Source organism: Molothrus ater, chromosome 19 (genome assembly GCF_012460135.2).
Source record: "Molothrus ater isolate BHLD 08-10-18 breed brown headed cowbird chromosome 19, BPBGC_Mater_1.1, whole genome shotgun sequence".
Taxonomy (NCBI): Eukaryota; Metazoa; Chordata; class Aves; order Passeriformes; family Icteridae; genus Molothrus; species Molothrus ater.
This window is the reverse complement of record NC_050496.2, coordinates 8,254,050-8,270,609: the sequence shown is the minus strand read 5'-3', so window position 1 is coordinate 8,270,609 and position 16,560 is coordinate 8,254,050. Positions and strand designations below refer to the sequence as shown.

The 16,560-nt window shown below is 42.4% G+C and overlaps 1 protein-coding gene across 1 annotated transcript; it reads right to left on the bottom strand.

Annotated features, from left to right (window-relative positions):
• Window positions 1–743: 743 nt before the first annotated feature.
• DGKE (diacylglycerol kinase epsilon) lies at window positions 744–15,956 on the bottom strand. Its single transcript, XM_036394434.1, has 11 exons — window positions 15,104–15,956; window positions 13,364–13,523; window positions 12,786–12,905; window positions 11,675–11,818; window positions 9,777–9,934; window positions 9,435–9,486; window positions 9,172–9,285; window positions 8,749–8,820; window positions 8,113–8,240; window positions 7,115–7,226; window positions 744–6,776 (listed from the first exon to the last, which is right to left on the bottom strand). Exons 1-11 carry the CDS (start codon window positions 15,547–15,549, stop codon window positions 6,618–6,620), a joined length of 1,665 nt encoding a protein of 554 aa, XP_036250327.1. The 5' UTR covers window positions 15,550–15,956; the 3' UTR covers window positions 744–6,617.
• Window positions 15,957–16,560: the final 604 nt, after the last annotated feature.

Genomic DNA, 16,560 nt, shown 5'->3' with positions numbered 1-16,560 from the left:
AGGATTTATTCACTTCCAAAGGCCCAAACGAACCCATCTGCTGCCATCAGGGGAAAGCATTGAGCCACTTGATCCCTGAACGTCTCCCGGCAGCAGCGTTTCCCCTCGCTGGGGAAAGCCCCGTGGGAGTTTTGCTGATTTGCTCTCAGCAGCACCTCCTGCCCCATCTCCAGTTTCTACTGATACCAAAACATCTCCTCGTTCTTGAAACTGCTCATCACAGCTAAGGAATTTGGAGGGCTCCTTCCCCTCTTCGAGTAAATACTGTGCAGCATCAGAAGCTGTTTTAAGATCCCCAAATCAGTGGCACCAGAGGTGAGAAGGCAGAATATGGACACTTCACATTACTGTTGAAGCCTGGGAATTCAAACCATTTTTCACACCTATTGAAAATCCACACAACTTCAGCTCCTCCCCAAGGTAGAGAAGAATGAACCAGGAGCAGACAAACAGCTGCTGAGAGATCCTTGCAGGTTACCAGTGTTAGTTTTACCTCCAGATGACATTACCATGCTGTCTAGAATTTTTCCCATATGTTGAGGTTTGAGATACTCAAATTTTGCAGCAGGAATTTCGGGCAGTAGCACGGCCACAGAGTTCAACAAAATACAACTTAGTTCTCAAAATACCTAAGCTCATCCAGCTGCAGCCCTCCCAGAGTCAGGCAGTAATCCTCATCCCAGGGCTGTTGCACAGTTGAAGACTCACATTTATTTTTATGCATAGCGAGGAAAAGGAAAAGCTGAGTTTAAATACTTTAATCCACACCCTTAAATCTACAGAGAAATACAGTACAAATAACGAGACAAACAGACGCATTAGGAAATTCAGTAACAGAGCCAGTGCTGGGAAAAATCTGTATTTACAAATTATTGTGAAGAATATGGAGCAGATGTTTCTGTATAGAGAATTTTATGGAGTGTAAGTCACAGAGAGAGGCCATGGTACAACCAACTGAAGCTCTCAGTTTCCCCGTGTTAATGTGCAGTAACCACAGAGGGGCAGTTCTGTGGCTCCACTGAAGCTGCAGCTTCTCAGGCAGAACCTGGCCCAAATCACACATTGTGCCCATGTAACCACTGCACCAACCATGACAAATTTGTATGAGACAAAAGCACACTCACTGTGCTTCTGCAGCAAATAAAACTAGACATCTCTGCTTTTCTAACAACGACTTTTACAGGATTACCTCCTTACCCTTCTATTTCAGCCTGCCTCTCTTCAAAACCAAAGGAAAACCAGTTTGAGGTCTGAAAACATGGCTTGATGGCAAGGAAAAATTTGCAAATTTTGATTAAAACTTTTATTCTGGAGGTCCAAGATCATGCTAACTGTTTTTTTTCATGGCAAGCAAGACCTTACATCCTGTACAGCTGCGAGCTGTGGGGTTGCTCTGGGGTTTTGCTCTCTGAGGGGCAGGAATGGTGGAGTCAGTGTCTGCTCACGTTTGGGCACTAAATACACATCTCAAACTACACCACAGGGAAACAAGTGATCTGCCAAGAGTCCACTGATCACTCCTTACTGCTCTGTGGGAAATAAAAAATACTGACTCCCAACTGTCACCTTTCTCACTTGAAAACTGCCTAAAATGTTATGAATTCTATTTTGTGAGCTATTTCTTGCACTTGAGGCTCATATTTTCCTTGTTTAGTGCCACTTCAGAACATATAGACAAACATTCAATATAAATCCCATGTGGCAGCATCACAGCATGTGTAGCTAATTATATATATTTTTTTAAACTGTTAACATGCTGACATTTTCTTGTGAGGAGTAATTACTAATTAAAAGTTACAGCTCTTAAAAGCAACATTTTACAGTATTCTGATCACTACTTACTAATCAACTACTATACATACTGAAGTTACAAGCTACAAAAATAAAAATCCATTCTGTTTAACTACAAAAATCCTAGAAAGAGAAGATGGCTGGAGGTATTCAAAGGATTACAGCAGTTTGTAGCAGACAAAATGGCTTTTGAAGGATGTAAACCTTGAAGGTACAGAATGCAATAAACTCACATACAATTTTTATGCTGAAATCTACAAACAAGTTGCAAATTAAACAATGCAAAGAATCAATTACATACAGCATCAGGGGGACACAGCACAGGACACAGGGCAGTATTAGAGTACAGTTTTGAGCACATTCATACTTTTGAACAGTTAAGGGCCAGATCCTTAGCCAAGGTCAGTCTGCACAACATAACTAGGTTTAGTCAAGGCATGTGGCTTTATTCCAGCTTGAAGTATCTCCCTGAGATGCCCAAAGCCTGAATTGGGTATTCAGCACTTTTAGATTATAAAATCGTGCTTTAGAACTTGGCTTCAACACTGCTGAAATAAAGAATGTGTAAATTCTCTCCATTCACCTAATTACCACAGGAAGAAGTGGTCTCTGCTGTCTCACCCTGTGTTCAAGAAGTACCTCTCATTTCTCAGAAGAAACCAGCATTTTAAATTAAGTGGTTGACATTCAAAAGAATCAGTTACAACCTCGTATTTTTGAAGACAGTCTAATTTAATTCCAACTGAAGACTTTTTTTTTTTTTTTTATTTTCCAAAAGGAATAAAACTGCTAGTAGTCAGTACAGTTAGAACATATGCAGATTTTTAAGTGTCCTGCTCTTCCCCAGAGACTAACTGGGTTACAGTGCTGCTCTACCAAAAGCATTTGTTGCCAGGTAAAAACCAGTAACTACTCTAACACTGATGCTATTGTGCTGATCACAGCTAAAGGTGCAGAGCTTTTTATTTAACCAGTGAGATACAGTAGCACACACTGTAAAAGCTTCAGTGCAATGTAGCACAGAACCAGAAGGAATTGGCCAGACTGAAACCAAACCCTTTAAGGATCAGTTCTCAGAACCTGTGGAGAAAAGGGATGTTCCTCCCCAGCAGCAATGAGAACAAAGATTGTACTTTCAATACAGGCCAGGGGTATTGGGGAACCTTTGGAGTCCTGGTGGTGATGGTGACTGGAAAAGCCAACCAGGTGGGTCACTGGGCCAAGAACAGCTGTGTGAAGCCATTCCAATTTTCCTGTCTGACAAAGCCTTTGACAGGAGGTTCTGTGCACATAAAAATACCCAGCACATCCCCTCAACGTGAGTGAACAGTGCACTGTGAGCCAGGCAAGGAGCTGACCCACAGAAAGGCTCTCCATGCAGATTTATGCTTTTTCTATTGCCTGTCACAGGACTGAGAACCTATATTAAAGAAAATTATCAGAAACTGACCAAACTTGCTACTGGATGCAGCAATACAATTTAAAAATAAACTTCATGAACTCACTTTGAAGTGCTTGACAATCAGTGTTACTGTTTACCCTGTACATTTTACACAAAGCAATAATATACAGACTGGCAGAAGAAACAGTTTGTTATTTGGCTTTTTGAAATATTGTTTTCTCTATTTTCCCAATGTTTATGATTAACAAGGTAAGGGAACTCTTCAGGGCAGGACAGGAGCTCCAGGTGCAGAGTCCCCTCTCCCAGAGAGAGAACATAGTGTGGGGATTTCCAGGGCTCCAACCTACAAGGAGTAACTCCTTGGATGGAGGAGCTGCTTGAAATGGTGCTCTATGCACCTACAACATTTAAAAAGCATGGAGCACTTTACATTGACAATGCACACTGGGCAGCTCCAGCTCTGGTACAAATCAGCCAAGTCCATTCCTGCTGCCAGACAATCTGGGAGCCCATTGCTGAGGCCAAACTGGGGCTAAAACTGGAAACAGCTCCATCAAAGTCATTCCAAACAGGCTTTAACCCAATTTGCAACACACCAGAAAGGAGGAAGCATTGAAACCAAAGAACAGCTGGAAACAGCAAGGCTTCCCACAGACTCCAGGGCTAACTATATAAAGGTTTTACAAGACCTTTTTTTGCCACACAAATGACAGCTACAGAGTCACAATGGACACTTCAGCCTTACATAATGTTCTCTAAACATAAGTACAATTTCACAAGAGGCTTCCCCAGGGCCACATTTGCTGCCATCATCACTTACAGTCCATTGGTGAGACATAAACTTCTTCACCTCCAAAACCAAGACCATTTAGCAGGGGTTGTCCCAAACAAGCACCCAGTTAGATGCTGCTTTCACTTTGTTTCTCCAGCAGGAATGATGGATTTACCCCTCCCAGAGGATTTCACACATGTTGGGCTGGACTCATGGCAAGCTGCAGTGGGACACAAACGGCCCCACTGGGGCACAGGTGGAGAAGCCCATTCACCTGTGGGAACACAGGGAGACTTCCAACCTTGGCATCAATTATTTCTTTTCTAGATGTCAGGAGTCAAAAGAGTGAAGTTTTTCAACAATTCAAGGTTCTTGGGCTATAAACCAATATTATTCAAATTGATTATTCAAACCAATTTGAATAATCATCTGATCAACTTCAGGGAAATCTAAACTGCATTATGTACAGTTTAAAGTAGCCAGTGGTGTCATTTCAAATACTGCTTTTTAGAGCACATACCCTGCTTTTCCACAGATTCCTCATTTGTTTGTAAACAACAGTTACATAAGAACTACAGCATAGAACTTAAATACTTTTAGGGTGCTGATGGTTACAAGTAATTAAAAAAATAATAACTGGTAAGATTTTTGAAGCTAATACAAATTAAAGCTCAAAACTAAAAAAAAACCCCAAGGTAATGGATTCATCTAGCATAGCATACTTAGGATATTTTAAACACTTTTTACATATATTTTACTATTATTTTTCATCTATATTTACATACAATATAATAAAGTTATGCATATAAGGCTAATGAATATGGAATTTACAAATGGCTTCTGCTTTACAGTTCATTACACTCTAATCACATTTTCAGACTGCTATAAATTCACTGAGAATCAGTAGTATTGAAGTTCTAGTACATACACTTTCTACAAGGAATACCATCAAGTTAAAAATGCTTTCCAAAGAGGATTACAGTTGAAGGTTTTAAAAATACTGACTTAGCCAAGTTTCAATAAATTATTTTAAAATATAAATAGATCATTCACTGTTAATGCAAACATCATTTTACAGGTTTTTGAAAAATGCTTTCATTTTAAAAAACCTAGAAACACAGCCTACTCTACCCAATGGTCTCATTTTCAGTCAGCATAAAGAAAAAAAATTAAAAACTGGGGGATCATGACAAAAGCAGCAACATTCAAAGTTCAGACCAAAGCCTTCACCTTCTTATAATCTTGGCTTACACAGGATAAATTCTCTTCCTACTTGGAAGAGCATCTTCAGTAACTAAACTGAATTTACTCAGTGAGATATTTTAAACCTCAACTCAGTTCTCACTTGCTACAGGCTTAAAATTCTTACAACAAAAAGAACAGGAATAAGATCTTTTACTTTTGTTAACTATGAAGATGTTTTCACCTGAGAAGCTTTTAACCTGAGAAGCTTCAGACATGCCTGACAGTCCCTGTGTACTCTTGTAGGTGTTCTGAGCCTCCACTACCAGGATCAACCACTCATCTTTTCCCCCACTTTATATCCATAAAGGAAATGAGGGTAACCAACAAGGTATCTCTTACCACCTAAGAGCCAGTCAGAAAACAAATGCTTCCATGCTTTTTTCCACAATCAAATCCTACACGTGAAAGTCACCTCTGCAAACTTAGCTCTCAACCTCCACACTTACAATTGGAAGTTAACAGACTGACTACTACCAGTTTTTAAAAAATACCCCACATTTGACAATCATAATTTCTTTAAAACCCTTCTCTCTAAACAGCTAAAAAAGATGCTCCTTTGTCCAAGTTTTCCTCCAAAAAGCCTGCCCAAAAACTATGATGTTGCTATTTACAAAAACTAGAATTAGTCTCTCACTGAACTGAAGCAAAGTCAAGTCACAGGATCATTCAGTGCAATTCATGGTACAAGTATTTTGAATTGTATGTTGGGGACTCAAGACCTCAGGGTACTCTTTGGCTTACAAAGCCACTGAAAAAAGACATTTCCTAAATAACATTTCCAGAAACCTTTGGTCCAAAAGCAATTTTCTTGCTGAGTACCTTCCCCAGAGCTCCCAGATCCTCTACTCTCCCAGTGAAGCTTATCAGAAATGCACTGCATGAGCAGGTGCACAGAGTTACTGCTCTTGCTCCCAAGCAGAGATGGCAGCCAGGAGCAGGCTGCTGTCAGAACATCAACCCATATTCTGCTTGGTCTGGTTTTCTGCTCTGGGGGAGGTGGAAGCAGGTCAAACCCCCAGCTGTTCCCCTTTCCAAGGGTATGAAACATCTCTCTGAAACACTGTGCTGTGTATGTGCAGAGACCTGACTGCACAGCAAGGAAGGGCTGCAGCATCCATCCCTTTCCAGCCATGAGAGGAGCATGCCACAGCTGGAAAGGCTGGAGGGCATCCCCACCAAGCTAAAAGCAAACCAGTTGTGGTAATTCAGCTGTGAAAGTTTCCATGAGTGCAGAAGCATGGCTTTTTCCTCAGCTCTAGTTCATTCACAAGTATGAACCTTAGTTGATAAACCTCGGTCCAGATCAGACATCGGTGTTTTAATGAGCTGAAGTTCCTCGCTGCCGCACGTGAAATCCCAATTCCACAAAATCTCCAGGTCTCGATCCAGCTGCTCCCTGCCCTGGTGTCACTCTGACAGGCTGGAGGCATCATCATCATCTGTCTGCTCCCCAGAGTGGTACAACATCAGAGCATGGGTCTTGTGAGTGATGGTGACAGTGCAGGGCCCCTGTGCCCAGGGCTCCCCATCCACCTGCATCGGCATCTTGGAGCTCTTCAGGATCAGCTGGTACCAAACAACAACACAACCACAGCAATCAAAACAGCTGCCACCAAACACAGCAACACAACCACAGCAGTTCAAAGGGGCTGAAATCACCTTTTACAACTGCAATACACATTCACAGCCTGGCCAGGGAGAAACTGTGAGTGCCACTCACAGGCCACCAACCACAGCAACAAAGGTCTGTGTATTATGACATAATAAATTTTTACTAAGCAAGAGAAATATCCATCTCAACTTCAAACTGCAACTTCAGATCTGATTCAAGCAGTTGAGTGCTTGAGATTCTGTATTGTGTATTAAAAAAAATTTAGGAGAAGAGGTGCCTAAGCAGCACTTACCCTCACTGTGTGTGCCTGCCCTAGGCGAACAGGATTTGCCAGTTTCACCTGGATCTGGGCACAGTGGAAAGAACCATGAACACCAACAACTTCCAGAAGTCCATCATCATGTCTATGAAATAAGAAAATGAGACTCCTTTCAGTGATGCTGATGAGCTCCAGCACATATGCCCAAATATTACGTCCTCTTACTGCTATTCCCAGAGAGAAGACAAATGTTGTGCTACCAATACATTTATGATTTTGTGCTGGAGAACAAATCCCACTGAGCAGCAAAGAAAGCCATCAAACAGCTATGGAGCAATTCACCAGTCAGCACACCCAGGCTGGCCTCTGGAAACCATGGTTTGACTTTCCAAGGCTTATTGTGCACATTTAAGGCTCACAGTGGATTTCTCTTCCATAAACTTGTACAATTTTCTGTCTTTTTACTCAGATATTCATTAAAAGAAAAATCTTTTAATGGCTTAAATTTCTAGATCTGGGTAAAGGACCTTGCCCAAGTATTTTTTAAAAATTCAGGATTGTAAGCCTTGTAACAAAACTATGGGTATATTTATATAAATGCCTTCTGAAGAATGAAGTCACAACAGGGAATAATTAATGTTTGAATTTTTTTTTCTCTTTGGTATTGCTCCCAACACGGGAGTCAAAATTTTGGACATGTTTTGTTTTTACTTTCCATTTTAACCTCTAATGAGATGTGGTATTTTAGATTCTGAAATGAATCTATCTTCTACTTTTTGAAGGCTCACTTTATTGTTAATAGCCTCTCTCTCCAATGCTTCTGCTGTCTGTCATGCCAGACATTTTGAGATAGTCTTAAAACCCCCTAAGTCTCCAATTCAAGGAAAATAAACAAATGTGAGATAGCCTGTCCCAAGGAACCCTTGCAGCCTGCAGACAAGCCTGGCTACTAAAGCACAGGCTGCTGAGGGAATTTCTTATACTGCAAGAACTGTTAAAGGAAAAAACAAAGCAAAAAATGCCCTCTGTACCTTGCCAAAGGATAAGGTTCATCCCCCATTCCTTCCCAGAGCCTGCAGCCACCTCCCCAGTATCCAATATTCAGCACAATGATGCCTTCCAAATTGGGCAACTCAATCCTCTCACCATCCAACTCTAGCTTTAAAAGACAAGCAGAAGTTAATTACTGTGGATCAAATTCAGTACTTCAATAGAACTTACTCACTTTATGTATTTAATAGGTTTCCAGTTAGAGAAAAATTGGCCCTGCACCAAGAAAATGTGTTTTCTTTCCATATTAAAAAAAAAATCATTAAGAAATCAGATAGTAAATTTCTATTAGTAGAGAAAAGAAAAAAAGGAACTCTTGCTTATGTAAGCCTCTAGTGCTACAGCAAATTACAGCTGAATATCAGTGCTTACACTCAAAGAACTGAGCAAGGCCAGGGAAAAAGTCAGGAATTTGCAGTAAGCCCAAAGACATGAATTCCATGAAGTAAGCTGCAGATAGCAAAGGAACACAAAAATACTCCAAGGCCATAGCCACCCTCACACAAATATCATTAAGTGCAAATATGCTAAGAGCAAAGCTTCTCTCCTTTTTTTTCACAAGATAAGTTTTTACACTTCACTGACTGTCCAGAGAATAAGCAAGTTAAAAAACTTACCTCAACCTTTTTGTTAAGATCTTTACATTCTTGTACTAAGCAGTCTTTGGTTCCATAAAAAAAATAAACAGCCTACAAAAAACAAAACAAAACCAAAAAAAGAAAAACCAAAAAACAAAAAACCAAACAAAACAAGGAGAAAAGAAAATATTGTTAGAAAAAGATAATACATAGGAAGACTATTTGAAATATTTATGTATAGTTATGGCTGTGCAAACCTTATCTAAAACATACACATAAGGCAGAACACTCATGAGTGGGCTTGCCAACATGTTTTACCCATGGAATCCCTTTCCCTAAGAAAAGTTAATTTGAATTCTTAAAATGGCAAGAAAGATGTAGTGGTAAAGGAATGTGAACCTAAAAATAGCCTGAAGTCAAATCAACAACTCCAAGGAGGAAATGTCCCTTTAGCAAACACACCTTATTGATGATTCTGCTGGAAAACAGAGAGGGAGTTTTCTCACGATGGGCATGGAAATTCAAAGCCATAAGAGCATCAGGTCCTACAGAGAAGTAGTTGTTCATTGTGAATACCTGTAAGACAGAACTTCCAATTATGCCTTGTTAAAAATCATTATTAGGGTTTAAAATTCAGAGTGCTTAATGGGAAGTTGATAAAAACAACAAAAAAATGACAAACATACAGCATTTAATAGAATTCATATTATACTTGCAAACAATACCTTTGGTTTCCTTAAGTTGTAGTATCCTTTGTTTGTTACTTGAACTTTCCATCTGAAAAACAACAGTTGGTACTTAGACTTGAGACAGACAGTCCTCAGTATCAAAGCTGTAGTTAGGAATCTCTTATCTATACTGGGATTAAGGCAAAACACTCAAATTTAGTTAAATTAATAAAGAGTTAAACCCTGTAGAACAACTAAAAGACTAAATTCAGACCTCAGTTAGGTTGTAGCTCCTTCTGGCAATACTTGTGTTTCTGTAAAGAAACTGCTGCAATGGAGCATCAGTAGAGCTACAGCAGTGTTTGGTTCTGTACATTTTATCTTTTCACTGTTCCTTACCTGTCTAGTTTGATTCCATCTGCCTCCATGACATTTCGTAAGATCTGCTCTACAGGGACTTCTCCAGCATAACCTGCACCCCAGCCCAGTGTATTAGACAGGTCATTCCCTGTTCCCAGAGGTAAAACTGCCACTTGTGGAATATATCGTTCTTGCCCCTAGGACACAAAACCACTGCAGATTAGCTCCTGCTTCAGCACTCATTGTCTCCCTTCCATCCCCAATGCTCAGATTAGATCAATTCACCTTCCCAGCAGCCTGTTCCACAGAGCAGAGCTCTGGGGCTGGCAGAGCAGGTGGCACATTGAGCTACTTACCCAGACATAAGGTAAAGGAAGGAAATGTTAAACCATTGTGAGAAGGAAAGAGATACAAACACAATATGGGAACAACACATTATGAATACTGAGCAGAGTATTCCTTCCCAGGAACGATGTTTTGGATCTAGGAAGTGACATGAACACTGAGAGATGTAACATACATGGCTGTGAACTGCAACAAGACACCAAAATGCTCCTACAAGACTGAGTGAGGTTAAGTCTAAACAACAGATGCACAGAGTACCAGTGTTCAACCACACAGAGAAACACAGACACTCAAAGGAGCACAGTCAGTGTCTCAGTTTCAGGCTGTCACCCACAGATGGAGCAGGTGAAGATCAGCTCTGCAGAGCACAGTGACAGGAGCTGTTCAGAACAGCCACCTTAGCAAAGGCCTTGGCTCTCCTGACCACAGAAGGGTGAACAATTATTTCAGCTGTACTATGGCCTTTGCAATTCAGCTGTGAAAAGCACTTGTAGTAAACTGGCACTTTGGTTACTGTTTTATCCAGAAAGGTTATCAGCCAGGTATCAACCTGTATTTGAGAGTCAAGATAAATGAAGGGAGCAAATAACCTACTGCTGATAAGAAAAAGGTTTTGCTGATAAACCTCTACAGTTTACCTAATACCAATGACTCCATTTGAACAGGATAAAGAAAAACCCAGATTTCATCAACTATATCAGCACTGAGGGACAATATATCAAGTGCCCAGAACCACACAACCATATACTAATATTCATTAACCTTAAGAGTTACTTTATTTCTACTTTATCAGCACACAATAATTCTCAAAGAGGTTGTTGGACTAGGCATGAAGTTGTAATAATGGCCTTCAGCTACAACATTTTATGTATTAACAAGAAAGCTGCAGTAAAAAACTTTGATATAAAACCTTTTTCTCTTTCAGCACTAGAGAAAAAGTTTATTAGGTAAAGCACTAAAGCTTATTAAAATTATTTTCCATTCTTAATTTTCTCAGGAGTTCTTAGGAGCATCCCATAAACAAGAGTATCTTCCATTTCAAATCCACAGTAAATAGAGTTTGTTTTTTTCTCCTCTACTTGCAGCTAATAGGCAAAGCTGCAGACAGACAGACTCTTCAGAACATATGACAAGGAGCAGAAGCAAATGACTGCACTCACTCATGCACTGGCAACATAACCAGAATAGCTGGCAAAATGATGAGGTTATTATAAAAGATTGAGTGTGCTGGGAGAAGGGAGCAGTCAGAGCACACCAGCCAATATCAGCAATACCGTTTATGACAATATAAATCTGTTCAGACAAAGAGGAAATAACAATGCAGAAAATATCCAGCAGCTTGTTCTCTCCTTGTTTTGCAGAAAAGAACTACTATCAATATAATTTAAAATCTAAAGTGTTCATATTTTCCCTGAACTACAAGGAATAACAAGATGCATTTCCCACACCCTTTCCCAATATGAATAAGCAATTATGCAAATATTCCTCTGTAAGCCTATGCAGGAAGATGAAAGCAATAAATGCAGGTAAGAGATGAGAGGTAGAACTTTAGCAACATCAAAACTCATTTCACTTAATTTAAAACACAATACCTTTATCTTCATTTCATCAATTGCATCCAGGACCCAGCCCACTGTGCCATCCCCACCACAGACCAGAACCCTGACAGTATTGCAAGGCAGCCAAGTGCAGAGCTGGAGAGCTTTAGCAGGTGCAATTTTGCTGAGATCAAAAACCTAGAAAAAAGGAAAATAAGGAATTCTGTAAGTTCACAGAACAGGACTCAGGATTTGCCTCACAGATAAATGACTTCAAGAAGTTAACTCTAATGCAAAACAAAGATTCTCCATTTGCAATATTACATTAGCAAATGAGTTGTCTTGACTTTCATGAGCAGGATTTGTTTCCCAAATTCACAACAGAGCACCAGCTGCCTCCCTAGGATTAAATGGCATTGATAAACTGAGCTGACAGAACCCTTGGAAAAGTCTGCATCTAGAAGCATGAAGATGAATTCTGTAAAGATGAAAGACTTCAGATAAAAGTAATTTTAAAATACTCAGCACACAAAGAGGTTTATTCTTTAAAGCCTTATTGGGATGCATTTGAAACAAAAACACAGTGATTTCTCTTGGGCTGTATTTTACAGCTGGGTTTTGAACTTCAAAGGAAGAGTATTAAGGTGCAGCCAGGAAATCCAAGAACAACTGCCTGCCTTATGCAACATCCTGAGCCATCCCAGGGGATTTTAAGGGGAAAGCAACTACACAAAGCAAAACTGTCAAGACTGACATTTCCACACATAAAGTGAGGATTCAAATACAGGTTTTCTATATAAAGAAGATTTAAATGGTTCATTTTCTAAAAAGTGTACACTGTTTCAAAAGTGGTACACTTTTGGTACCACTGAATTGGTAATATGGTAATACATGCAGTAATTCTGATTGAATTACTGCATGTATTACCATAAGCAAAAAAAAAAAAAATGGACTGGTATTAGAATCCTAACAAACTTGGGGCTGGGAGAAGCCTCTGCACATTTTGTTGCTCTCTGTGAAGCTCTTCCTTGCTAAAAGAACAAACTGCATGAATTTGTTTCCTTTACTGATCTTCCACACAACCCTATTGCCATTGTGTAAACAAGATGATACCTATTCTGATCTAAACCTTGGTTTTGTTATGGTGGCTTTGCACTGTAAATACCTGAACGGGGTTCAGCAGCATTTTAAATTCTCCTAGAAATATTTCACCCATGTTGTTTCCACTGCGAGTATTGGCCAGCACCATTACTGGTATCCAGTGTTTACTGCAGTAAGGGACCACCTGCAAAAGGTAAAAACCAGTCAGTCACACAAATACTGCACATTTGAAAATGTTTACAGCCTTGCTCCGAGCCCCATCCCCTGCAAGGGCTGAAATGAGAAAGTCACCAGTTAGTCTGAAGTAGACGAAACACAAATACTTCTGATACATCAAGGCTGAAGATTCTGCAGTGCTCAGGACAATGAATACTACAATGCTATGAACAAAGCAGTAAAAAACTCACAAAAGTTCAAGGAAGTAAGGTAGACAAATCCACATCTGCTTGTATTTCAACAACCACGTTAGTAAAATGACAAACACCTCTGAATTAACACAGCAAGTACTTAACAGATCTTGAAACATTTACCTGACAGTTGTTACTGTCATAATGTATTGAGTTCAAATTTCAAGGTCTGTCTGTGGGTTTATTTGGTTGTTTTTTTGGTATATTCTAAACCCAAGAAGCAGCAGGCCATTACCTTTTCATAGCTGGTTCTTTTCTCTTTACGCATCTGGTTGATTGCAGACAAATAGTAGGGTGGAATAATTAAGTCTTTGAATTCTCCAAACGTACAATTCTCAGTCCTCAAACAATCCACCATGCATTCATCATGCACAGTGTACTGACACCACACACACCTGAAAAAAGACCAAAACACATGAAAACAATCTTCAAACAGGCACATTGATTTTGCTCATTTATTTTAGACTTTTATCAAAATATTTATGCTCACGTGCACCATTATAAGTAATATTTTAATTCCCTGGAAGCTTATGTATTGGCTATAGAAAATTACATGTGCTTGCAGGTCTAGGAAAGCATTTGAATTCTGCTGGGAAAAAAATCCAACAGTTTTAAATTAATTTAGTTGTTTTTAATTAAAAAAATAGGTGCCATAAATATGCTCCTGTTTGTGCTATTAACAGTTACACTGAAAGCCTGTAAAAGAACCTGAACCCCTCAGCATCTTAGAGAGCACAGATAAAATACTGGAGCTCAATTACTGGAGCTCAATACAGTGAGACAAGTAATGAATGAATGCATTCCTAGAGATTGATAATACCCCTTCAAACCTGAAACCTAAAAGGTTACACAGAACTGTACAAGGCTGATGGGATTTAGTTATGCAAAACTGCTTTGCTTTATGACCTATTCTAAAAGCTGTCCTGGAAAACAAGACTAGAACAAGAGGAAATACTGCAATATCCACTTCCAGCCTCTGCAGAATGTTAATCCTCATTTACTACATCCAAAGCCTTGATTTAAGCAGCTGGGAAAGCTATTTTTGGAGTCCTCCTGACTAATCCAACACACAACCAGAGTATCAATGACACTTGGCCTATGCTCTGACTCTCTTTTCCTCTTCTTCCTTCCTTTCCCATTTGCCTCCAAATTCCTGCCCTTCCCTCTCCTACACACACTCTCAAGGTTTTGTTTCTGATAATCTGTTCCTTTTCTCTGTAATTCTGCTTACTTCCCAAGCAGTTTGACAGGATCACATAGAAGCAAAGCAAAAGCTGGCAGAATCTAGGCTGAAAAGATCCTCTGAGTAGGCTGAAGTAACACACCAGGGCACCTTTCACTGCATTTTGGCACTGACAACTTTGCAAGCAACCTTACTAATGACAATGCAAGTCCATTTAATGGTTCATTGTATTTTTAAAATACTCTTAACACAATCTTTATCAATATATTGCGGTAGCTTATAATACTTCTCTTTAGCTTTTTTGAGCATCCTTAAAAATGAACCTGAAACCTCTACAGAACATTGTTTGCTCTACTTACACTGAGCAGATGCCAATTTTGAGATGCACACTTTGGTTCTTTGAACTGTGAGCTGTGCCAGTCAAACTGCTCAGGCTATCCACTGTACAACCAACAAATTTATTAGAAACTTCCTAATATCATCCCCATAAATACAAACTCCCTTGGACACTGAGAGTCTCTTGTATGTAATTATAAGCAGCCTGCACATCATGCTGGAGTAATGCAATTAAGAGAACGAGTGGACGTGAGATACAACACCACACTCTTAATCTATGACTCACAAGCATCTATTTTAATTTTAGGTTCTTTGACGCTGTTTTTTTTTTTAACAGTATCTTATCTGACTACTGCAGGATCTCTTTTGGGGTGTGGTCTCCCAACAACCCTGTAGAAAACACAACACTGACATGGCACTGCAGTGCTCCTACACTGTCAGACCGCCTTGCAGTACCTGTAGTCGCAGAGCTTGGGCTGTGTGCCGCACTGTTGTTTGCAGACCATGCAGCAGCTGCAGAGAGGGACATTGCCCCTGATCCAGTGGTGCGGCATGGAGCTGGGGGCTCCGGCGGTGCCCCTCGTCATGATCTCCTTGCAGAGGAAGCGCCGGTCCGCCTTCTTCAGGCAGGGCTCGCAGACGCGCAGCCCGCAGCAGCTGCAGAAGGCGCCGCGCAGGATGTGCTGGGCGCACACGCAGCAGTACGAGGGCGACCCGAACAGGTCCGTGTAGTGCCAGTCGTGCTTGCTCTTGCGGAAGATGTCCCGGATCAGCAGCTGCCGCCGCGACCGCTGGAAGCTGCACCACGCCGTGATGAGCACGGGCAGCAGCACGGAGCACAGGGTCCACAGGACCAGGCGCCAGTCGGCCCCGGCGGGGGAGGCATCGCCCGAGCCCTCCATCCCTGCGCCTCCCCGGCCTAACCCCTCGCACCTCCCGGGCAGGCGGCGGGGCGAGCCCCGGAACGGCCCCTTCGCTCAGGGAGCCAGGGCGCAGCTTCACGCACCATCTTCCAATCCCTCCTCAGGGCTCGGCACCGACCTGCGCCGCATCGGGCCGACGGCAGCGTTCCGGCCGGGGCTCCTCCGCCGCCCGCCCGGGCCTTGCGCAGCGCCGGCCGTCCCCGGGCTCCTCCTGCCGCTGTCCCCGGCGCCGGCAGGGCGCGAACGCACGGCCCCGGCCGCCCCTCGCCGCTGCCCCGGGCCCCTCCGCGGGACACAGGGGGCGGAGCGGACAGCGAGCTCCGGCCCTCGGCCCGCCCGGGAGCTGCCGGCGGAGCCGGGGCCGGGGCGCTCGGCGGGCTCGGAGCGGCGCCGCGGGATGCGCGGGGCGGCGGAAGCGGAAACGGCCCGGGGCCGTTGCCAGGACACGGGCGCCGCCCTCCCTCCGTCTGTCGCGACAGCGGGGATGTCGCCAGCGGCGCTCAGCGGCCGCGACAGTTCTGGCCGAGCGGCTCCGCTCCGGCTCCAGCTCCAGCTCCGGTTCCGGCTCCGGCTCCGGCTCCGGCTCCGGCTCCGGCTCCGGCTCCGGCTCCGGCTCCGGCTCCGGCTCCGGCTCTAGCTCCAGTTCGCCGGGCCCAGACCCGAGGCGAAGGCCGCGCTGGCTTCGGGCGGAGTGACCGCCGTGTTTGTACCTGTATTGCCCAACCATAAATGTTTTCCCTCATAATTTCGTTCTGCCCTAGAATGGTGGAGTCGTCAGAGTTGGAAGAGGCCTTTACTGTCACCCGGTCCGACCGGCACTGCCACTGTAACACTAAACCACAGCACCCACGCCAGGTCCAGATCCTCCTGAGCAGCCCCAGCGATGGGGACTCTACCACCTCCCTGGGCAGCCCTTCCCAAAGCCTGACCACACCAAACGATGATAATCTTCAATCTGAATCTCCCCCGTCTCAGATTGAGGCCATTTCC